We start from the raw sequence: 20453 nt of genomic DNA, 5'->3' as shown, positions 1-20453 counted from the left end.
TACCCAGTAGTCTTATTGGATGAATTGTATAGCTAAAATTGTGCAGTGTTAGTTTGGTAGGGTTTCATGATGATGAATGATGTGAGATTGGATATCCGTCAGTTGCTTTAATTGTTGATGACCTTTTTCTACTATTTCTGTTCTGTATGTCAATGGCAAGTTCTTGTTACACCAGAGAAAGAGAATCTGCTGGTCCTTCTTGATATATGGTGGTCCAACAAAAAACTAACAAAAAACCTTCAAAAATGTACTTTCAATTGAAAATAACTGATAACATGGTACGTTATCAGTCTCCCTTACTCCGTTGTTATATAATATTGATACAAATAAATGAACAAATATATATTTTAAAATTTTAATATTTTTTTGCTCAATAATATATGCCATGACTAGAGGTAGGTATCACCCAGTACCAGATCTCTACTAAGTCTTCATTTCAGATCTCTATGGGAAAAGGTTTTATACTTCATTCCAAATTAACATAAGAAAAATTCTTTCAGTCCTCATTTCCAATTAACATGGGAAAAAGTCTCACTTTTAATTTTAAATAAACATGGGGAAAAAGTCTTTCAGTTTTCATCTCATATCTCTACTACATGGGAACAAGTCTTCAGTTTTCATTTACACCATAATTTTAAACAGATCATGGGCATCATCATTCTCAGAGCATCTGGTCTTTAAACTCAAAGTCAGATTCATAGTCTGATTCTACATCAGTGTCCTGATCAGCACACTCAGTAGCAACTGCATTTGCAGCATCTGCCTCCTTTTGCACAGTTTCCTGTTCCTGAGTAGATTTAGATGCAGTGACTGTCACAGCATCTGTCCGCAGGGAATTCCTGCTTGCCCGAAAGGTAGGTCGGCGATGTCTCTGGGTAGACGAATTCCATAGGTGAATTGCTGGTATTGGATCAAATTCACTGTTTGTTGACTGCTGTTTGATCCTCATGACCTCTGTCATGGTCGCACTGGAAAGTCCGTTCCTAGACTGTCTTTGTCAACTTCATGATGGAGAATTTAAGGAATAAATGAAATTGTGAACATTTATAACCAGACGACGAAACGAAAAGAAGAAAAAAAATGCTGACTAGTAGGCTGTGTTCCTACCAGTTCATTGGACTTGTTGGCAAAAAGGTTTACGTGATTGAATTCACTTCTCGTAAACAAAAACACTATTGAATTGAATTGATTATGAGTCAAAACCTGTGTACAAGTATATGGTACCCCCTTATCAGCAGATGGTAAAAAATTAGTTACATCATGTAAAAGCAACTTCCAGGGACAAACCCATGACATGTTCCTGACTTTAATGTAAACAAGCATTTGACTTAACTGGTAACATTGTCTTTTATGCATTTTGTTTTCAGCAAATACCTGAATACCATTAAATCAGTAATAAAGTTAGAACAAAAACTAAAAATAGTAAGATTAAAACTGAAAAAGTAAGTCCAACCAGGAGTACTGGTTCACCTCCCTGTTTCGTTTCGTTTCGTTTCGTTTCTCTGAATAGCATAAGCCTACATGCCGACTGTCGTTCGTCATATTATGAAAGCACACACGTTTCATAAATCACTTTGTCTAGAATCTCTCCGTACTTTTGGTATGCTGTATGCTACTCCAAAACTACAAAGAAGTACCTGACAATAAAATACTATTTCCAGATACGGTTTGCGCAGTATCAGACTATGGATGTACTGATATGGGGGAGGTGGGGGTGTCGGTCATAAACTTCCGAAACGATGATGCAAGACTTCAGTTAAAGATAGTTCAATATATTTATCCGACAAAAAAATGCCGATAATCTTTTGATGTGTTGCGAAGCGGGATACAAAATCTTCACGTTCATTTCATACGACGTAATCAGTTTCACAGCTTCTGAATCATAATGCCGTTAATTGGTTGAAAGATCCATGGATATGTTCATCACTTTCACAGATTGGTCTGACAGGGAATCAGTAATAACGAAAGAACCAATCATAGATTAGACAGAGCTTTTGACAGCCGTAGAATCAAGTATGGTACGCCTGTAACACTGATAATTGTTTTTCCCCCATCATCAAATGTACTGCGCAGTCTCTGATGTGTACTCCCACAGAATGCTTCCATGCAAACAGGTGTTCAAAAGCCGTGAGTCCATTGAAGTATGGATAAGTTTCTCACGAACCCATTATGTTTAGGCGCCACTGTGGACAGTCGACATTGTTTAAATATAATACTTGTGTAAAGGCGTATTTAGTCTAAAAATTGTTTTTTCAAAATGTTTTCAAAATATAGATTTGATTATTTCATACAGGACTTTAGGGTCAAATAGTGTCAAATGACGCAGTCATATGAAATTATTAAATTCCTGCCACAACTTCTGATAACCTTGCATGTGTGTGAGGTTGCAGGCTTTAATGTCACTTCAACATGGTCTGGCACTATCGCAATTGGTCAAGGCCCATGTGTCAAGACTCAGAGAAAGCCACGTGGTTTCGGAGCTTTACGAAACCAAAGTCTGACAGAAAGAGGTTTCCCGTTGGAAAGGCGGTAAAAATCGAAAAATGTCACAGCTTTTCGTAACCTTGAACGTGATATTGCTCCTGGTCCTGTTGTTACACAGGGCAAACGGACTCCCTGCTTCTTCCGACGCGAAGCAAACCACTCAAAGTCCGAACTCTTCGGCTGCAGAAGGAGTTGAACGAGTCGACATCACCGATGCACACACCTCCAGACAGATGCCAAGCATGGACGACATGGCATCCGTATTCAAATATATGCACAGGTTCTTGGAGGAGAAGATCGAAGACTCAAAGATGATTGACATGGGAATCAAACGAAGAAGTTTACATCTGGCGAAGAAGGCAAATCGGATCATAGGAATTTCTCCAAGTAAAACAGGTATGGCGAAAGTTTTGACAAATATGTTTAGACGTATCAGTCTTGTTTGGTCTGGCTCTATGTCGCCGACATTAAAACTTTTCCTTTCCATTTTTCAGAAAAGACGGTCACATTTGATGACGTTCCCAAACTTTTTGCTTGATTGTAAGTTGTATGTGCGCAAGAAATGTTTTGTCTCACCAAAACTTATGACTTCGTGTATTTTACTAGTATTGCTTTAATTTGTTTATTCATTTATTTATCTATTTTTATACATTTCAATGCAATTTATAGTATCAATTTGAAAAGGAATCCATTTTCTGATATTTATGTTACCAGAGGACGTTATCAAAATGAAATTTATGCTATTTAAACGCCAAGTTCAATGTATGAGTTATGTGAAACCGACTATCCCATCAACCTCTAGGGTATGGCTACAAATGCCCTGAGGGTTGAATATCTTAGGTGTATTTCTATTTTGACTATTTCGGCCTAGATTATATTTAATCCATTCTCACTTATTTCCATTAACATCATAGTTCACGTCTTTTTATATGTATTCAATTTCAGTTTGGACCGAGCACCAAAACGCGGTAGAAATGTCATTCGACGTAGGCTTCGCCAACGACTTGTTACAAATACTCGGAGCTGATTTTTTCGTTCAACGTCGCAGGAATGCGGAAAAGAACGTGAAAGAACGATACGTCAACGTGACTCTGTCGGTATATCGCCGAGGAGTGTTCTCTGAGTTGGACAGTAACCGAGTCATTACAGAGGTATGTAGGCCCGTTTACGATAAGTAAAAAAACACGCATAGTTTATATCTTTGTGATGTTAGTACTTGGCGCAGGCCAATTGGACGTCAGACTTTAAACAATACACAACTTTTCTATGTTATTAGCTGAACAAGTCAAACGGTACACGCACAGGTAAAAGTTAGGTTCCACATTTATGGTTACACGACCTAAAAAATGAAACGTACCTCGCCATGGGAAATATTTATATGACGCTCCTTTCTCTGATTGTAACCAAAAAGTCATCTTTGGTTCATCAAGCAAAATACAGAACACACTGCCTTTTTTCTATATCCCAGTATTAGAAATTCTAAATGGCCCCCACTTTCATGATATGGCAAATCTTTTCCGCGATGAATAATGCTTCGAATAAATTCGGCAGACTATCAGTGGTAGTCAATCATGCAATGTTTTTCAGAAGACAATGCTAAAACAGGGGCGTTATAAAACTCTTTACTTCTACAGACGCGTTCTGCAGATAAATCCGGCTGCGGAGCCTGTTTTACCATATAAACATAAAGATACAAATTTTACAGGTACACTTACTACCATATATGGATATTCTCATTATATCTTTGCTTTCTGATTGCAGGCCAGCTTCTCCAGGAAACACAGACGTTTTTCAACATTTGACATAAGCAACGAAGTTAATGAAACGGCCAACGAGAAGTCAAACCATACGGTGTCCATGGAGGTATATCTTCAGGATCTGACAAGTGATCATGGCGATAAACTTTCTCAAAAATCTTTGTTGGATTACTTCTATCTATCCAGCGACGACAGGGAAACACCAATGGTACTTGTGTACCTTAAGAAATTACCTGGGTATCTGGATGGTCTGAGCTCAATAATGTTGACCCATGTGCTGAAAGAAACCAGACAACCAGAAAATATGGCAGAAACCGATATCAGCGCTGCCGAGGAGACACGACTCAGAAGGTCAAACAAAAGACAAACCAGTGGCGAAGACGTAAGCGTGACAGAAAGACCGCCCCTGAATCACTTGAGCTGCCGCCGTCACGATTACCGCATCCACTTTGCACGTTACTTCAAGAAGGGATGGTTGTTGTTCCCGGACTTCGTCGACGCCCGCATATGCAGTGGAACATGTGTTTTCCCCTTGACGGAGCACATGAACATCACCAACCACGCCGTACTGTTGGCCATCGTTCGGTCAAGTGGTGGCGGAGATGAGTCAACTCCATGCTGTGTGCCAACTAGTCTGCGGCCCATGAGCGTAGTTTACGTAGACGATGACGGTTCTGTTGTCAACGATATTGCTGAAAACATGATTGTAGATAGTTGCGGATGTCGATAAAGGTACCGAAACCACAGAAGCCACGTGGATTGGACCTAACTTACCGCAAAGTACCAAAAGAAATATAATATTTGACTTTCTGCTTGTTTGTGTTCTAGAGATTATGTCGAAAAAGATTATAATAGTTTACGATGTATTTGTTGTTTTGATGTTCTTCGACCAACTTTAGATATTGCCGTAGTGAAATTATATAATTTACATCATAAAGGAAAAAACATTAAGTTAGCAGTCAGTATTTTTGGTCACATCGGAAGTGATCAAGGATACAGTTTGGTGTTACAACAGGGGAGAAACCTTGGATGCTGGTAAACTTCAGGAACGCCGGAAATACATTCATTTCCTCGTGATTTTCACACTGTATACCCTAAGCTTTCCTCGAGACCCAATTCAGGGTGTTACGTCAATACGTATATGAACACTTCTTACACAGCCAACAGGTAGTTTAGTTCATTTATATAAAAGTATAATTATTTCTGTTTCGTATTTCACTTAATCAGGGCAAGTTTCTACTTGACGTCAATGGTGACATTACTGAAATACCACAATCTTTGTTTATGAAAATAGCCCTAGTTTGGGAACATAGATCCAGTTGAAGGAATTTTCATTTTACTAGTATTCAGTTGTAGAACCAGAAAACAATACTCCAAACGGTTTCAAACACCCCAAAAACAGAAGACAAGAAATAAGTATATTGTTGAGGAAAATTTAAGTTTATTTGACGAAATGTGGATGTTATTTCGCTGTAGGGCACCTACATTTACGAAGAGAAATACGTTGGCACATTAATGTCTTTGGTTATTTTGATTTCCACTTATAAAGCTGTGTTCAAAGTTACATTCCTGTATTATGTCATGTTGTATTATCTTGTCACGCATGTATGTATGTATGTATGTATGTATGTACAATTTGGTGATTTTCGGAAAGAAATGACGATCTCAACGTCAGAACCCTGGGCCCAGGTTCTGACTTTGTGTTCACACAACACATAGGGCCCGGCCATCATTCCATACTATGTCAGCCTCGCCAGCCACCAAGCAGACTGTCAGATAGTTATGGTTGGTTACAGAAGTGAAGTGTGACAAATACTTAAGTCTGCACTGTCCAGACTGTTGACATCTGAGGGTCATGTGTCGTGTTTATACTGCTGGATTGACCATGAGATCTTGGGAGGGAATGGTCAAAATAAGAACATGGAGTTTCTTTACCTCGTAAAGTTTGAATTACGGGAATATTCAGAGGAGAGGGTGTATGCGAGCATGCATCGTCTTTCAGTTTTCAGTTCGTGATTTTTTGCTCACGTGTTTACACACGTGAGCATATGTCCCAGCGATGTCTGTCTGTCTGTCTGTCTGTCTGTTGGTCCGATATCTAAAAAACGGCTTATCAGATCAGAATCAAATCTGGTACATATATTCAGTTAGCAAATGGCAAGAACTGATTAGTTTTTGGTGGGTGTGGCTTGCATACTTTTTGCTCATTTGCATAATTAATGATTTTAGAAAAAAACGGATATATATTAAAAACAACTACACACAATTTGATGAGATTTGCTACAAATATTGATCACACCAAGATATATCAGCAGTGGGAACCATTAAGGGATGACATAAAAGATAAATGCTAATTTGCATATTTAATGAACTTTCCTAACTAGGGATATATATCTGATTTGACTCTATCAAAATTAACCAAACTTGGTATGTATATTAAAGATACTATGATTTAACATTATTGAAAGTCATTAAGTGTTTTAAATTCAGCCAATTCCTAATTTGCATATTTCATGAACTTTGTTAATTAGGAATATATATTTGAAATGACTGGACCAAAGTTGATGAAACTTGCTACATGTATTGAAGCCACTATGATACAACATTTTTGAAAGTCATTAAGCATTTTTACTTCAGCCAATTCCGAATTTGCATATTTAATGAACTTTCCCAATTAGGGATATATATCTGAATTAACTTGATTGTAGTTGTTGAAACTTGCTGTATACATCAAAGATACTGTGATATAACATTATTGAAAGTCAAAAGACATTTTTACTTCAGCTAAAACCTAATTTGAATATTAAATGAATTTTCATAATTAGGGATATTTATCTGAATTGACTTGATCAAAATTGATGAAACTTACTATGTACATTAAAGACACCATAATACAATATTATTGAAAGTCATTAAGCATTTTCTCTTCAGCCAATTCCTAATTTGCATATTTAATGATCTTTCCTAATTAGAGATATGTCTGAATTGACATGACCAAAGTTGACAAAATTTGCTACACATATTGCAGATACCATGATACAACATTATTGACAATCATTAAACATTTTTACTTAAGCCAATTCCTAATTTACATATTTAATGAACTTTGCTTATTAGGGATATATACTGGGATTTACTTGATCAAAGTTGGCAAAACATGCTATGTACATTGATGATTATACCAGGTACTAGGTCAAAACAATATCGAAAGTCATTTCACATTTTCATGTCAGCTAATTTATAATTTGCATATCTAATGAGCTTTCACAGCTCGGCATATATGGCTTGAAGGACTTGGCCAACGGTAATTACACTTGCTATATAAAATATTTATAAAATGTATTTGTATACTTCATGACCTTTTAGAATTAATCGGCGGTGATTATTGTTCATTATGTTGATCATAATAATTTCAATGAAGTTGCAAACATGTGGCAAAGGTTCAAATTTACACATAACTTCAATATATAATGAAACACGTGAGCATTTTCAGTTCATATCTGGTTTTTGCAAAGGCAGTAGACTTAAAGACTGCAAATAGTTTCGTCGAGCAAATGGTTTTCCTTCCTCCTAGAAGATCGGATGGCCTATCCCAATAAAATGTTGATTCTATAAGGCTTAGCCTTCAGGTATCAAGTATCGCCTGTCGTTTGAGGCTATACTCGTACAGTTTGATCGATGGCAACTTAGGGGACCTAGGCAACCCTGACCAACGTATAGGATCAAGATCTCTTATCTCTGATGTTAGACCAATAAATCGTTTTGTTGTTTAGACTCGCCCACTGCACGCACTGCGGTAGCAAATGCTAAAAGCGGGTCCAGGCCTGGTATTGTCGTCCTCCCGGTGTGAAATCACCGATTCGTAATGAAGGTTTTCTTCTTAACGATCATATTTGCCGTCGTTTGTAAGTATAACGTTATCTTTACAATATCCAGTCATGGAGAAAACGAACGTTTCGCTGCTTGATTTACATGCATGTCTGATAAAAGCTCTATAGGCCTATATCAAACTCAATATTTAAGACACACTTTCCCTTTGCTACCATTGATCAGCACAATTATGATCGGTTGTAAATTTGCTTGAAGTTAGTAACTACACTTTTCAATATAGCAGCGGCCTTTGAAACCAGTGGAAGCAAACTACTCGTTTCTGGTAATATTACTTTGCTAAAACCACTGAAACGGTAGCTCTTCCGAAGCAGTGTGTTGCTCACAGTAATTGCTTGACCTTTAAACTTTGTTTCGTCGGACCTAAGAAAACACGATGGCAACACAACGATCACCCTGCTTATTGTAAAACCAAAAGTGACAGTTGAAAAGCCAGTTCCCATCCTGCAGACTATAAATGATAGAAAATAGTTTCATATATACGTAAAATGGACACAGTAACCTATCGAAAAAACTTTAAATGCCTGTCTGCCTCTTCGTTGCTAACGTAGTAACTTATAATATCGTATTATTTTCTGTTTCTCACAAGCTGGTGCTAACAACGATAGAACAGGTAAGTGAATATTTGTATCTTGGAATTCGATGAAGAAATAGCTGAGGGTTAACGGGTTAGGGAGCATTCGTTATTTACGGGAGGGGGGGGGCCGGTGGAATTTGAGCGACAAATGAAACGTAAAAAGCGACCCCCCCTCCAAATCAAATTTCTAAAATTTGACCCCCCCTCAATTCATCAATTGTAAAATGTGACCCCCCCCCCCCCCCATGAAAAAAAAATTTCATCAGATTTGATTCATTAACCCTTCGCACCCTGTGGCCCCGGGCTGAAAAAGTTTCGTCACATACTAGAGAATCAACATTTTTGGTGAAATGCCAAAATCAAAGTTTTTGCACACACATGAACTTGTAATCGCTTTAGTCTAATCAAGTACACTAATATCAATAATCAAGAGTACATAAATACACAGATTTACCTTGTTTTATATTGGAAAAAAAAATTATTCATAGTTTCCATATAGACAAGATAGTGAATCAACATTTCGGTGACATTCCAAAATCAAATTTGTTGCACAAACATCCACTTGTTACCACCCTAGTCTAATCAAGTAAATTAATATCAATAATCAAGCGTACATAAATACACAGATTTAACTAGTTTTGTAATGGAAAAAAATTATTCATAGTTTCCTCTGACAGGATAGTGAATTAACAATTCGGTGAAATTCCAAAATCAAATTTCTTGCTCACACATGCACTGGTAACTACCCTAGTCTTATCAAGTACATTAATATCAATAATCAAGAGTCTATAAATACACAGATTTAGCTAGTTTTGTATTTAAAAGAAATTATTCATAGCTTCTCATAGATTATGTATGGAGGACCTGTGTATTTTCTATTTTGCCTGGGAGTTCTTGTGTGTTATCACTGTATACCTAGGGAGTCCAAGATGGGAACTTTCCAGAGAGTGTTTTACGTTGCATGCTGCACTGGCACTGGAAGGTTTGAGTGTCAGCGTGTGCTTTTTAAGTCAGATATTTCTCTATTTTGAGTCTTACTCAAGTCAGCAGATATGTAAAGAAACCGGTGAGTGGCAGAGATCGAATTTTATGCCAATCGGACTGTTTATTTAACCCTACGCCAACCTGTACTTTAGTCGATGGAACGAACATTGCTCACACAAGTGAAAGCCGTGCCGTATATTTGCAATATACGCACTGCACGCTAAGATGATAATATCACCACAAGTTGAAAGCTGATCTTTCTGCAGCAAATTGTGTGTTAACTGTGAACTTTATTCCGTTTATGAGTTCAGTCAGATGTCTGAGATTGTCATGAGAACATTATTTATGATTGTTCCACTGAACTTTTGTCGATGCGTGGAGTTAGCAGAGGAAGACTTCAGATTAGTTCGGCATGTCCCGACCGGAAGTAAACAAATATCTAAGATGGCTGCTCCCGTGGTAGCTGAACTGGACGCTGCTTAGCAGTGAATTGTGTGTGTTGTCGCTGACTTTCATGTGCAGACATTACACGGGACTTACAATTGTGCTCATCATCGAACATTAGTTAAAGTCGGGTGTGAACTATTTGTGTTTCCCAGCCGCGTGGTCAAGTCTGAGGTACCTCTGCGGTAATGTTAAGTTTTCCATAGAAATTGTTAAGCATTTAGAAAGGGTTTGAACAGAGTTTTTGTTCTGAAAGTGTGTTCGACTCCTGCCGTCGGGAGGTCGATCAGTACGGTTATTGTTACCATGGAGTAATATTTATAGTTTTGAAGTACGGTTTTACTATTTTATATGTAGACCCTGATATTTGACACAATATGGTAATATACAGAAGTTGTTTGTTACATTATATGACTGTGTTGGTTCCTCATTTCATGCCCCATGCTGTGTAGCCCTGCGTACAGGTGTGTGCACGTGTGTTCCCAGCATTATATGGCCTCTACCACAGCCCTGCAATGGTTTTTGAACAGACTTGAGGTCTCTGTGGCCTGGATCTGGACCGCAATGAAGACTAAACGGTCTTTTTGGCCGAAATTCTGCTCTATTGGGGCAAAATCCTTTATTTGCCTACCTTTACCTCCTAACCAATCCCAGAAAAGATGCGATTGACTTCTCCTAACGTCCAAAACTGCTCATTTTCTGAAACATAACATACTCGACAAGTTGTGTACCCATGGAGATCCCCATTTTGAATCTCGCTGCAGAGACCCCAGTTATCTCCACAGACCGTTGCAGGGCTGTGGTGGAGGCCATATACGCCAGGAACACACAGACATGTACTCAGGGCTACATGCTCTGTTGCTGCTCTAGAGAGGTTAACGCCAGTCTCGGACTTGTTGGCCCTGCTAGAGAAATAAATTTGCTGAGCTTCGGTCGGTTATTATTCTGCCGTCTCGAAACATCGCTTACACAAGCAACATTTCGGTGAAATTCCAAAGTCAATTTTGTTTTCCATAACTCAATACAAACCTTTGTAAAATTTGACCCCCCTTCAATCATTGATTGTAAAATTTGACCCCCCCTAAAAAGCGGTTTGTAAAAGTCAACCCCCCCCTGATTTCCACCGGCCCCCCCCTCCCCGTAAATAACGAATGCTCCCTTATTGTTCGTGTGGGGCTGCGAGTTAGCGGAGCAAGGATCTCTCGTAGGTCCCTCTATCGACGTTCTTTTATTTACCGAAAAGTTTTCTTACCCATAATTCAGTGTCAGAAAGGGCAAGATGGCGAAGCTGAAGTTCTGAAATTGTGACCGTAGGCTCTGGGCACAATCAAAAACTGTTAAGTTGAATTGTATGTAATGTCGTATCCCTGAAGCAACAGCCTAGCTGATGGCGAACGTAAATTGCTTGAGGTGATTCAGATAAAGAAACCGTGGTAAGATATTTTTGCTTTCAAGTAGAATCATCCATGCTATCATAGTTGTAGTCCAGCTGCAGTACAGCAGCTCGATCGTGAGGTTTTGCCTTGGTATTTGCATTCCGACCCAAATACCCAGACAAAACCTCGAGCTGCTGTACTGCAGCTAGGTATAAATCCTGCCTTAGTAAATGTAGACAACTTTTTGTCTTCGAGCTCACGACATGCTAACCCCCGATGGGGACCGTGCTGTTTAATTAAAGCTGCAAAATTATAGCGCTCGGTGAGTTTTGGCTTTTTACGACCTCGCTCACCAGCTACTGGTGAGCGAGGTCGAAAACTCACCGACCGCCGCACCGTAGCGCTATAATTTTGCAGCGAACCGTGCTGTGTGTTCCCTATGACGGTGCTAAACTGCTGTGATGGGAGGCCGGGAACACACAGCACGGTACTCAGGGCCAACAGCATGCATTCTCGGGATCCGATGCAATACGCTTCTTTCTTTCTTGACTTGAATCCTCCACTACTAAGGGAGCCGTCATTATTTACGGCCCTGGGGGGGGGGGATCGGGGGAATGTGAGGGGGTCACTCAAAAAATTGAAAACGTCAAGGGGCCCGGGGTTGCTCAAAATGTGGAGAGAAAGGAGGGGGGCTACTCAGTTTTTGGTGCAAAATAAATTGAAACACCTCTCAGATTGCACCATTTCACATATCAATTTCTCAAAACTTTTAATGCGAGAAGGGGGACACCCCCTCTCATGCTCTGCTCCCTTGGGGTGTTCTAACAGATTTACTACTGAAAAAAAACAAATTGAAAATACCTCTGAGATTGCACCTGACTGCACCATTGCACACACCAATACTCAACTTTTTCACAGGATCTAGGACAAAACTGAACTGTTGTGATAAGCTGGCAGCTGGAGAAATGACATGAGATGGTCACTGATTTTCCATTTCAGCATATTCTTTGGTCTTCAATCTCTAGCAAACTGAGAAAACTGTTTTTTACAAAATATATTGTCATTATTTGGTTGCTGAATATTGTGACTCAAACAATTTTACTGAGTGCAAAATAAATTGAAACACCTCTCAGATTGCACCATTACACACATCAGTTTCTCAAAATTTTCCATGCAAGATAGAGGCACCCCCTATGACACTTCCCCATCAGTCTCTTGCATGTTCTCCCCATATACTTTGAAATTCCTCCCAGTCAGATATCCTAGTGAAAACACTGTCATGATACCCATCCAAATTAAACAATATTATATGTTGCATGGATATTGGTTGTAGCGTGAGCTTTTACCGGTATATCTATATTTTGTAGTCACTTTGAATTTCATTTTGTTGGTTTCACCTTTTTCAACCGTCATGAGATAACCAAGAATTATCTAGCAAGATACTGCAGGATTCGAAAGATCTTTACTATTGCTGTATTTTTGTAAATTTAACAAATACGTGTCTTGGTATTTAACTCTTGTAAGTGGGGGTGGGGGTGGGGGAGGGTTACTCAAACTCATCATTGTTTGCAAAGGGGGTTACTCGAAATTTCAGAGTTTCTGAAGAAATTCCTTCAACCTCCCCCCACGCCGTAAATAATGACGGCTCCCTAATGCCTCTTTGAAGTTTTTCGCACCCCATGTACACAGGATGGTGGTAGCCAAATGCTCAATTTTTGTACATCAATGGCATGGACCACGGATCTGTGGAGGGTCGGTGCATGTACTTACTATAGTATAGCTGCAGTGCTGTACCTCGAGCCTACTCCAGGTGGGTGGGTAATGTGGTGAATGGGTTTTGCCGTTCGACCGACATACCCAAGCAAAAACTGGAGCTATAATATGCAGCTATAGCTAGACTAACCATAGCTCATAATCGGTAAGAAGCCAGTGCATGGCTCATGGGTTACAACTCCATTTACCAGTGTTTGCATGTGACACTTGTTCTAGTATCTTTCACAGTCTTCATCACTAGCTTGGTGAAAATTTTTAGCACTATAACCACCATCATCAGATCACTGTGTAAAATTACTGCATTTGCATTGTACCATGAAACCATATCCACCAATGTCCTTTTGACATTATTCACCGGTCTTTATACTTTTTGCAACTCGTTGGCAGCCCCACGGACATTCAACTCAATGCAAGTATAAACCATCACTGATGCAACCTATTGGTTGTAATGTTCCAAAACCTTGAGCAGTAAAACACGTAACAGGTCTGGAAGTTTTATATTATTCTGGTAAATTAATTGTTATTTTCATTCTTTTCAGTGACTACACGGTACATCAGTGGACAGTCATTCCTATATTCCTATACAGGAACTGTGAAGAGTGGATTGCCTAACACAGGCAAGGAGTACACTGGACTCAAAATAGTTTGTAAACCTCAGATAACTTTCATCAATGATGAAACTGCCTTTCTTAAGGTATGTTGTCGAAGTCAATCAATTTGTGCAAATATTTATAATAATTATGTAAAAAATTAAAGATATATAATTATACATATTGTATAACAATGACAAAGCCCTCAACCTTCCTAGATGATTCTACTTTTGTCTTTTATATCGCCTATATTTGGGATACAGTACTTGCTTCAGAGAATGAGGTAACATCCCATGAGGACTTATTCTTCTCTCCTTTTTCATAATTTTGCATGAACCCTATAAGTCAAATGGTATGTTCCAGTCAAATGGTATGTTCCATTTAAATTGCTTGAGTTATTTCTTTCAGTGGAGACGGATTCGGTTTAGTAAAATATTCCACCTTTTGCTATCTGTGGCCTGGAAGTTATGGATGTAGAAATTAAACCTCCAGGGGAAATAAAGTCGGTAGAGTCAGTCAGACCAGCTTTAATTTACCTGCTTTGTGAAATGAAAATTGTAACTGGTACTCAGTGCAGACTAGTTTGTGATCCTGGATGCCCAAGATATATCCCCTAACCTTGGGGATACTTGATGCGTACAGTAAATGTGTCTCAAAGAAAATGGCTGCAACACTCTCCTTTTTGTCATCGATAAAACGGCAGCAATATTGTAGAGGTGTTTCCAAAATATAATGTAATCCAGTTTGACTGTTCTCCACTGATGAAGATGAAACACTTTCATTAAAGGGCCAATAGTCATAACTTTTGATGATTTTTTACATTATGTTTGTTTTTGATTTCAACCCGCAAGAACTTGTTCCACACCCAGACACATGTCAAAACACGTACTATTTAGCTTGTCATCACAGCTTCAATGTGTGTAAAATGCACTGTTGTTGTTTACATTTGAATTCTAGTCCAGACCAGAATTCACTTGTCAACAATGACAGTGCAGTCGACACATGTACATGCTGCGTTAACAAGCTGGACGTACGCCGTATAATCTCAAGATGCATTAGAGAGTAGAACAAGAAACTATAGTTGAAATTTAAAAAATAGTGAAAAAAAAATCATTGCATCTGTGCTGGCCATTTACAGGAATCACAGATCTAATGGACCACATAATCCAACAAGTTGTGTGCATGTATGATATACACATAGGGGATGTAAGCAAGCTATTGGCCTTAAATTGTTAATTAAGCCCTAGGACCACTATAATAACCAAATATATTTGAGAACCTCTGATACAGTAATTCTCTTTTGCAATAAATTTCAGCTTTTGACACCAAAGTTGTATGAATACAACAAAACCATTGATGTAGAAAAGGATGAAGCCCTGACTGAGTCATCTCTGAGTTCAAAGTTCGCTGAAGAGCTACAGAATGTCATCAAGTTTGATTATGTGTATGGAAAGGTGAGGTTTCTTAATACCATAAGATAAATATCAGTATAAGATGATAGAATAACTAACTCAGTGCTTTTTATTCAAGTAGAATATGCCTTGGGTACAGATATTTTGACTTTCAAACTTTTGACTCTCAAACTACGTCTGTCTCAGAAAACATCTGTTCTGTGCTGCATGCATACCGGTACATATACTGGACAGTCAATGAAGTAACATGTACAACCAACCAAATTTTGCTGCAACGTAGACACTGCGATATGTGATACCAGTGAACTGACATTGTGATAGCACTGAACTGACATTGTGATAGCACTGAACTGACATTGTGATAGCACTGAACTGATACTACAATACCACTGAACTGACTCTATGATAGCACTGAATTGACACTGTGATACCACTGAACTGACACTGCGATACCAATAAACTCTGCAATACCAGTGAACTGACACTGCAATAGCACTGAACTGACACTGCGATACCACTGAACTGACGCTGCGATACCAATAAACTCTGCAATACCAGTGAACTGACACTGCAATAGCACTGAACTGACACTGCGATAGCACTGAACTGACACTGCGATACCAATAAACTCTGCAATACCAGTGAACTGACACTGCAATAGCACTGAACTGACACTGCGATACCACTGAACTGACGCTGCGATACCAATAAACTCTGCAATACCAGTGAACTGACACTGCAATAGCACTGAACTGACACTGCGACAGCACTGAACTGACACTGCGATAGCACTGAACTGACACTGCGATACCACTGAACTGACACTGTGATACCACTGAACTGACACTGCGATACCAGTGAACTGACACTGTGATACCACTGAACTGACACTGCGATACCAATAAACTCTGCAATACCAGTGAACTGACACTGCAATAGCACTGAACTGACACTGCGATAGCACTGAACTGACACTGCGATACCAATAAACTCTGCAATACCAGTGAACTGACACTGCAATAGCACTGAACTGACACTGCGATAGCACTGAACTGACACTGCGATACCAATAAACTCTGCAATACCAGTGAACTGACACTGCGATAGCACTGAACTGACACTGCGATAGCACTGAACTGACACTGCGATACCACTGAACTGACACTGTGATACCACTGAACTGACACTGCGATACCAATAAACTCTGCAATACCAGTGAACTGACACTGCAATAGCACTGAACTGACACTGCAATAGCACTGAACTGACACTGCGATACCACTGAACTGACACTGCGATACCACTGAACTGACACTGTGATACCACTGAACTGACACTGCGATACCACTGAACTGACACTGCAATAGCACTGAACTGACACTGCGATAGCACTGAACTGACACTGCGATACCAATAAACTCTGCAATACCAGTGAACTGACACTGCAATAGCACTGAACTGACACTGCGATAGCACTGACCTGACACTGCAATACCACTGAACTGACACTGTGATACCACTGAACTGACACTGCGATACCATAAAACTCTGCAATACCAGTGAACTGACACTGCGATAGCACTGAACTGACACTGCGATACCACTGAACTGACACTGCGATAGCACTGACCTGACACTGCGATACCACTGAACTGACACTGTGATACCACTGAACTGACACTGTGATACCAATAAACTCTGCAATACCAGTGAACTGACACTGCGATAGCACTGAACTGACACGGCGATACCACTGAACTGACACTGCGATAGCACTGACCTGACACTGCGATACCACTGAACTGACACTGTGATACCACTGAACTGACACTGTGATACCACTGAACTGACACTGTGATACCACTGAACTGACACTGTGATACCACTGAACTGACACTGTGATAGCACTGAACTGACACTGCGATACCACTGAACTGACACTGTGATACCACTGAACTGACACTGCGATACCACTGAACTGACACTGCGATACCACTGAACTGACACTGCGATACCACTGAACTGACACTGCGATACCAATAACTCTGCAATACCAGTGAACTGACACTGCAATAGCACTGAACTGACACTGTGATACCACTGAACTGACACTGCGATACCAATAAACTCTGCAATACCAGTGAACTGACACTGCAATAGCACTGAACTGACACTGCGATACCACTGAACTGACGCTGCGATACCAATAAACTCTGCAATACCAGTGAACTGACACTGCAATAGCACTGAACTGACACTGCGATACCAATAAACTCTGCAATACCAGTGAACTGACACTGCAATAGCACTGAACTGACACTGCGATACCACTGAACTGACACTGCGATAGCACTGAACTGACACTGTGATACCACTGAACTGACACTGTGATACCACTGAACTGACACTGCGATACCACTGAACTGACACTGTGATACCACTGAACTGACACTGTGATACCACTGCATGAACTGACACAGCGATACCAATAAACTCTGCAATACCAGTGAACTGACACTGCGATAGCACTGAACTGACACTGCGATAGCACTGAACTGACACTGTGATACCACTGAACTGACACTGCGATACCACTGAACTGACACTGTGATACCACTGAACTGACACTGTGATACCACTGAACTGACACTGCGATACCAATAAACTCTGCAATACCAGTGAACTGACACTGCAATAGCACTGAACTGACACTGCGATAGCACTGAACTGACACTGTGATACCACTGAACTGACACTGTGATACCACTGAACTGACTCTGCAATACCAGTGAACTGACACTGCAATAGCACTGAACTGACACTGCGATAGCACTGAACTGACGCTGCGATACCAATAAACTCTGCAATACCAGTGAACTGACACTGCAATAGCACTGAACTGACACTGCGATAGCACTGAACTGACACTGTGATAGCACTGAACTGACACTGTGATACCACTGAACTGACACTGCGATAGCACTGAACTGACACTGTGATACCACTGAACTGACACTGTGATACCACTGAACTGACACTAGCTGCGATACCACTGAACTGACACTGTGATACCACTGAACTGACACTGTGATACCACTGAACTGACACTGTGATACCACTGAACTGACACTGCAATACCAGTGAACTGACACTGCAATAGCACTGAACTGACACTGCGATAGCACTGAACTGACGCTGCGATACCAATAAACTCTGCAATACCAGTGAACTGACACTGCAATAGCACTGAACTGACACTGCGATAGCACTGAACTGACACTGCGATACCACTGAACTGACACTGTGATACCACTGAACTGACACTGCGATACCAATAAACTCTGCAATACCAGTGAACTGACACTGCAATAGGACTGAACTGACACTGCAATAGCACTGAACTGACACTGCGATACCACTGAACTGACACTGTGATACCACTGAACTGACACTGCGATACCACTGAACTGACACTGCAATAGCACTGAACTGACACTGCGATAGCTCTGAACTGACACTGCGATACCAATAAACTCTGCAATACCAGTGAACTGACACTGCAATAGCACTGAACTGACACTGCGATAGCACTGACCTGACACTGCAATACCACTGAACTGACACTGTGATACCACTGAACTGACACTGCGATACCAATAAACTCTGCAATACCAGTGAACTGACACTGCGATAGCACTGAACTGACACTGCGATACCACTGAACTGACACTGCGATAGCACTGACCTGACACTGCGATACCACTGAACTGACACTGTGATACCACTGAACTGACACTGTGATACCAATAAACTCTGCAATACCAGTGAACTGACACTGCGATAGCACTGAACTGACACTGCGATACCACTTAACTGACACTGCGATAGCACTGACCTGACACTGCGATACCACTGAACTGACACTGTGATACCACTGAACTGACACTGTGATACCACTGAACTGACACTGCGATACCACTGAACTGACACTGTGATACCACTGAACTGACACTGTGATAGCACTGAACTGACACTGCGATACCAGTGAACTGACACTGTGATACCACTGAACTGACACTGCGATACCACTGAACTGACACTGCGATACCACTGAACTGACACTGCGATACCACTGAACTGACACTGCGATACCAATAAACTCTGCAATACCAGTGAACTGACACTGCAATAGCACTGAACTGACACTGTGATACCACTGAACTGACACTGCGATACCAATAAACTCTGCAATACCAGTGAACTGACACTGCAATAGCACTGAACTGACACTGCGATAGCACTGAACTGACGCTGCGATACCAATAAACTCTGCAATACCAGTGAACTGACACTGCAATAGCACTGAACTGACACTGCGATACCAATAAACTCTGCAATACCAGTGAACTGACACTGCAATAGCACTGAACTGACACTGCGATACCACTGAACTGACACTGCGATAGCACTGAACTGACACTGTGATACCACTGAACTGACACTGTGATACCACTGAACTGACACTGCGATACCACTGAACTGACACTGTGATACCACTGAACTGACACTGCGATACCACTGAACTGACACTGCGATACCACTGAACTGACACTGCGATACCACTGAACTGACACTGCGATACCACTGAACTGACACTGCGATACCACTGAACTGACACTGTGATACCACTGAACTGACACTGTGATACCACTGAACTGACACTGCGATACCACTGAACTGACACTGTGATACCACTGAACTGACACTGTGATACCACTGAACTGACACTGCGATACCAATAAACTCTGCAATACCAGTGAACTGACACTGCAATAGCACTGAACTGACACTGCGATAGCACTGAACTGACACTGTGATACCACTGAACTGACACTGTGATACCACTGAACTGACTCTGCAATACCAGTGAACTGACACTGCAATAGCACTGAACTGACACTGCGATAGCACTGAACTGACGCTGCGATACCAATAAACTCTGCAATACCAGTGAACTGACACTGCAATAGCACTGAACTGACACTGCGATAGCACTGAACTGACGCTGCGATACCAATAAACTCTGCAATACCAGTGAACTGACACTGCAATAGCACTGAACTGACACTGCGATAGCACTGAACTGACACTGTGATAGCACTGAACTG

General features: G+C 40.5%; 2 protein-coding genes across 6 annotated transcripts in view; both read left to right on the top strand.

Annotated features, from left to right (window-relative positions):
- The first annotated feature begins 2459 nt into the window (after positions 1-2459).
- LOC139138175 (univin-like) lies at positions 2460-5805 on the top strand. The gene is made up of 3 exons (XM_070706430.1): positions 2460-2880; positions 3430-3635; positions 4246-5805. Exons 1-3 carry the CDS (start codon positions 2544-2546, stop codon positions 4969-4971), a joined length of 1269 nt encoding a protein of 422 aa, XP_070562531.1. The 5' UTR covers positions 2460-2543; the 3' UTR covers positions 4972-5805.
- A 2208-nt stretch (positions 5806-8013) lies between these two features.
- LOC139138174 (vitellogenin-like) overlaps positions 8014-20453 on the top strand; it is a 44401-nt gene continuing 31961 nt past the window's right edge. For 2 of the 5 annotated variants that reach the window (XR_011553547.1, XM_070706428.1), the window contains exons 1-3: positions 9427-9772; positions 13823-13977; positions 15190-15327. Coding sequence is in view for 3 of the 5 variants with exons in the window: in XM_070706428.1 (XP_070562529.1) it covers positions 9562-9772; positions 13823-13977; positions 15190-15327 (504 nt within the window). In the remaining 2 variants the exon portion in view is untranslated. Of the gene's footprint in view, positions 8147-8718; positions 8743-9426; positions 9773-11402; positions 11568-13822; positions 13978-15189; positions 15328-20453 lie in introns of those variants that run through there. The other 3 variants (XM_070706426.1, XM_070706425.1, XM_070706429.1) reach the window with 3 other exon arrangements.

This window comes from Ptychodera flava, chromosome 8 (assembly GCF_041260155.1).
Source record: "Ptychodera flava strain L36383 chromosome 8, AS_Pfla_20210202, whole genome shotgun sequence".
Lineage (NCBI taxonomy): Eukaryota > Metazoa > Hemichordata > Enteropneusta > Ptychoderidae > Ptychodera > Ptychodera flava.
Note: the sequence above shows the minus strand (reverse complement) of the source record. Positions and strands in the feature narration are given on the sequence as shown.